Source organism: Nicotiana sylvestris, chromosome 2 (genome assembly GCF_000393655.2).
Source record: "Nicotiana sylvestris chromosome 2, ASM39365v2, whole genome shotgun sequence".
In the NCBI taxonomy this organism is placed as follows: domain Eukaryota; kingdom Viridiplantae; phylum Streptophyta; class Magnoliopsida; order Solanales; family Solanaceae; genus Nicotiana; species Nicotiana sylvestris.
This window is the reverse complement of record NC_091058.1, coordinates 11,863,204-11,868,515: the sequence shown is the minus strand read 5'-3', so window position 1 is coordinate 11,868,515 and position 5,312 is coordinate 11,863,204. Positions and strand designations below refer to the sequence as shown.

Genomic DNA, 5,312 nt, shown 5'->3' with positions numbered 1-5,312 from the left:
ATGTACATGATGCATATGCACACAGAATACAATAAATTAAATTAAACAAGTATGCAAAAATTTATGAACTCCAAGTCATTCTCAAGAAAGAAAATAACAACAAATACTAGGTACTATCACAACAAAACAAATCCTAGAATCACAAACCGTGACTCTGATACCAAAACTAGTAGCAACCCCTTTGTGAGGGTACTACATAGGAAAACAAATCTAATTTCCTACTTACAAAATATTAAAAGAGATATTAATAAAAATATTTAGAATAATTATAGTAGTGGAAGTAGGCCCATGCGAAAAGGTTCAAAGTGCAATATATATATTTTTTTTTGAAAATAAACCATAATTTTATTTTAAATGAAATACAATGTCAAAATATTAACATATGGTGATATAACCCTTCTGGATTAATCAACAGATTAAAACAACTTCCTAACAGATTTATACAATCATTCAAAATCACTACAAGTTTGTATTGTACATAAATTTCAAACTATCGGGTAAAAAAAAGAAACTAGTTTTCTCCTTTTCTACATATTTACAAGACAAAGTGTAAATTCAGCATATTACAAGACTTGAGTTATTAAAACAACCTAATACAATAAAATAAGTTACAAATTCAAGTTACAAGATTTTGGTCTTTAAAATCCAACAAGCCTCCAAATAACATAAGTGTGACATACATATATATGTATGTATGTATATATCCTGTATATCCTGTATATCATGTATATCATATACATGTCCCAAAACTATGCAAACCAAGGTGCATATGCAAATGTGACCTCCATAAATTCTCCCAAAAAGACTACTTCACCCTGGCCATCTTCAGATTTCATCCCGAACATTTCCTACGATAGAAAACAACTATCGCTAAACATAAAGCTTAGTGGTGTATAAACTTTAGGCTTGGAGTCATTAAATTCTCCAATTTCCCCTTTTCAGTCATAGTTAGCTCAATTTAACATAATTTAAAATAAGTGAACAAATATATCAAACATATCAATATCAAACTTTGAAGTGTTTCCAAATATCAATAACAATGTTCAAGAGTCTAGAAAGTGTATACTATCAATTTAAGAGAGTATACCAAATATCCATTTTTCGCCCAATATGTACGTCATGCCATCACACTAAGCATAATCAGATATCAAGATGGACCGAAGCCCCAAATCAAGTAGGGTCAAAACCCAATAGACAAGAGAATCAAGAACCATATTAAAAATGGCTTCCTAGTTCGTACTTAACACGGACAAGTTCCATAATTCAAGACGAACTACAAATCCAAAGTCAAGATGGCAAAAGATCTAAATCAAGAAGCATGCCAAGATGAGTGACAAAGTCACTGCCACAAGAAGGACAAAGTCCCAACAAGACTACAAAATGATCAAACAATCCGTACGAATGGGCAATTTAGCAAATATCTTACAATACTTGATATAGTACGAATATATCAATATAAATTGAAGCCAAGAAAAATAAAATATCAAGTTATTTCAACATTTTCCAGCAAGCAAAAAGAGTACAAGTTTACACACAAACCTTGGTGTTTTACCACGAAACAGTTCAATCACAACTTGGGGACGTTCGAATCGTCTACGCCGTAAACAAACCAAATCTGTCCACTTCCTCAAACACTTCCCCTTTGATTTTTTCAAGGGTTTATATACCTTAAATACATAATCAAGTATCTAAATAAGTTCAGTAATTTAGCAAGTCAAACTAAATATGATATTGGTGAAAATTACTCAAAAACGTTTGAAATAGAAATTCTGGACAGTATCACTGTTTCGAGTTGTGACTCAGTTTTGAAGATCAACACTGGTAAACTAGACTTTATGGTCTTCAGAAAAGTTGTAGATCTATGTCTTACCGTTTCAGAAAATCTTGAATCACCTCCATATCAATTTTGAACAAAAGGTTATGCTAAAATTACTAACAGCAGTACATGGAGTATTTCTAAAAATGGAAATCTAGACAGCATCTGCCCTGTACTTTCTGATCCTTTTTCAGGTAAATACCAACAAAACTAGATTTTGGTTCCTTCATAAGAGTTATAGATTTATTAAATACCTTTCCATAAAGTCCTGGATCACTTAAATCGGAGCTCTGTACAAAATGATATGTAGAAAATTCTAATAGGTGTCTAGTATAAAAACGAGTTTAGAAACTTACCAAGAGGAGCAACTTGATCTTCACCAAAAACGAAATTTGCTTGTTGATTTAGTAGAAATCCATGGTTTGTTTTTCATGAAACTTCAGATTTTCAAGTTTCTACGGAGGAGAGAGATAGAGAGAAGGAAGGATAGATAGAAAGATAGAGATGGATAGCTACTCTTCTTTGTCTTGAAGAGTAGGAACAAAATGGTTACCCAACTACTAAATATTCTTAGATAAATAAAAAAGGTTGGAAACCAAAACTTAATTATATATTATATTTAATAACAACTAGTCAAAATAATATTAAGTGTTACATATAGCAACATCATGAAACTTCATTACCAATATTAACACAACCTAAAGTAAGAAATTTACATATATTGACCATTTCACATTTAGGAAGTGCAAAGTAAAATATTTTCTCGTTATAAAAATTCCCAATCAAGAATGCAAATATTATAAAATATTTTGGGGTGTTACAGAAAGGATGAAAAGAATCGCCCCCTTGGAGAAGACAACACGTGATTCTCATTCGGAAGCAATTAATTGGAATGAGCAATTTGAGAGTACGCAGATTGATATAGAAGACTTACAAGAGAGCAAGAGTACCTTAGAGCAGCGAGTGCGGGCTTTAACTTCAGAATTGGCGGTTGCAAAAGCTTTTTTAAGCCAAGCAGAAAAAGATAAAGAACATCTTGAGTCCTCCTTCTCAGAGCAACTATCTAAAACTAGTGAAGAAATCAGAGAGTTAAAAGCTCTTTTGGACCGAAAGGAAGTTTACACTGGGGAGCTCGTGCAAAACTTGACTTAAGCACAAGAGGATCTTAGAATCTCTGCTGATAAAGTGCGTGTTTTAGAATGCTCCCATGCCTCTCTTCAAGTTTCCCACAACTCCGCCTTGGCTGAAAATGAAGAGCTAAAGAATGAGATCGCTACTTGGGAAAAGGATTATGAGATCATTGAAGAAAAATCTATTGTCGAGGCAAGTTGAGCATTTTTGAATTCTCGTCATGATACCCTACTTGAAGCTAGTCAAGAAAACTTCAACCTGGAGTTGGAGTTAGCTAAGATCAACGAAACCATTAAAAAAGCTCAACAAACTCAGGACTTCCCTTCTCCCGTGGCTGAAGCTCCCGTGAATGTTGAAGCTGATATGGGTATCCCAATTCTTTCAAGCCCAATCGAATCTGTTGCTACAAACCAAATTGAAACTGCATCTGTTGATGTAGCTGCCCAAATTGAACCCACTGTTGTTGATGCTCCTGCTTCGGTTCCTCAAACTTCTCACTGACCGGTTTTGAACATTCTAGTGATTTTGCTTTTGTTTTGGAAAACTATAATCAGACCCTTAACTTTATTTGAGGGTTGATTTTGAAGTCGTAAGTCCCCAAGTCTTTTATGGGGCAATCTATATAGACAATCTCGTAATTTTATGACTAGGTTTGTCCTTAGTCTTAGGTTTTTACATATTAAGAAGTTCTTCGTGTTATTATTATAAACTTTTGTTTCCTTTATTCTTGCCTTAATTTTTAAGGACTTACAGAATAATTTGCATTTTTATTCTTCGAAAATGCTTCTGTTATCCTCATGACTAATTAATTTGAACATGAGTTTTATAAAAGAGGGCCCTTTTATATTTCGATACTTAATGAAGTAGACGTCTCAACTTCATAATGGTGTTAACATACGATAAAAGAAATAGGAACACACATGTTTCTTTGAAATAACTTTGACAAGTTGTTATTGGAACTTATAATTATTTACATGTATTTGAAGTACATCTATAACTTTCTCGTAACTGTTTTTCTTGTAACAAATTTTTACAAAAGAAGAGTAATAGGTACGGGGTTTTTCCTTATAACCCGTTTTAGTATATGGCCTTTAACCTAATACCCTAACTATAATGAGGTTTTTGTTTCTCTTTAGCCTCAGCTCGTGGCTCCATCTCGTAACTTTCACTATGCACTTGTCTCTTTTAGGCTTGATTTTCCCTCAATCTTCTTTGCCTTCTTTATACACATGTCTATGTATATTAGGTAGTCCCCCAAGTGTTTGAGTATTGAAGTATGAAGCCTCGAGCACTTGATAGTTCCTCTCATTTGGTCCTTTTTCCTGAAAAGGAAAAACACACGGGACTCGGAGGGGCGATTATAGATGAAGACTGCATACCCCGTATTTATTTCTATCAGAATAGTTGTAACCCTAGGCCAGGAATTTTAGATTACTCCATGTGCCTTACATGTCGTGACTCATCATTTAGTATGGGATAGCTTTTTGCCTATCATCTAAAATAGTTAGTAAAATTTTAACAATTCAAAAATGAAATATAAAATGGTTATACCTAACCGTGGGTTTCCCTTAGAAATAGTATCTCTTCAAATGAACAGCATTCCAATGTGAAGGTAGTACTTTGTCATCCATTGTTTCTAGTTCATATGCTCCTTTTTCCTGCAACATCACGAACTCTGTAGGGTCCTTCCCATGTTGGACTTAATTTTCCTGCGTTAGCTGCTTTTGTAGATTGAAAAACCTTTTTAAGCACAAAGTCCCCAATTTTAAAGAACTTGAGGCGTGCTTTTCTATTGTAGTATCGTTCTATGACCTGTTTTTGTGCTGCCATTCTTATTAGTGCATCTTCTCTCCTTGTTTCGAGTAAATCTAGGTTGACCCGCATCTCCTCGTCATTAGATTCTTGTGTCGCCTGCGTGAATCGGGTACTCGGTTCTCCTATCTCGACTGGAATCAAAGCTTCAGTTCCATAAACCAATGAAAACGGTGTTTCTCCCGTACTAGTTTTCGCCATTGTACGATATGCCCATAAAACATCAGGTAGCACTTCTGGCCAATTCCCTTTTGACTCTTCTAATCGTTTTCTTCAAATTGTTGATAATGACTTTATTTGTTGATTTTGCTTGCCCATTACCCACTGGATGATAAGGCGTAGATGTTATCCTTTTAATTTGCCAACTTTGAAGGAATTCCGTGATCTGAGCTCCTATAAATTGAGGGTCATTATCACATACGATCTCCTTTGGTACGCCGAATCGACATATGATATTCCGCCAAATAAAATCTCTGACTTCCTTTTCTCGCACTTGTTTGAATGCACCTGCCTCCACCCACTTAGTAAAATAATCAGTGAGAATAAGCAAAAA

At 34.4% G+C, this 5,312-nt stretch overlaps 1 protein-coding gene and 1 long non-coding RNA gene across 2 annotated transcripts; both read right to left on the bottom strand.

Moving 5' to 3' along the window:
• Nucleotides 1-539: 539 nt before the first annotated feature.
• On the bottom strand, nucleotides 540-2,337 carry LOC138886299 (uncharacterized). The gene is made up of 3 exons (XR_011404963.1): nucleotides 2,173-2,337; nucleotides 1,540-1,667; nucleotides 540-848 (listed from the first exon to the last, which is right to left on the bottom strand). It is a non-coding gene; the product is annotated as an uncharacterized lncRNA (long non-coding RNA).
• Nucleotides 2,338-4,588: 2,251 nt separating this feature from the next.
• On the bottom strand, nucleotides 4,589-4,960 carry LOC138882441 (uncharacterized). The gene has a single exon (XM_070163156.1). The coding sequence runs from the start codon at nucleotides 4,958-4,960 to the stop codon at nucleotides 4,589-4,591; it is 372 nt and encodes a 123-aa protein (XP_070019257.1).
• Between the last annotated feature and the right edge of the window lie 352 nt (nucleotides 4,961-5,312).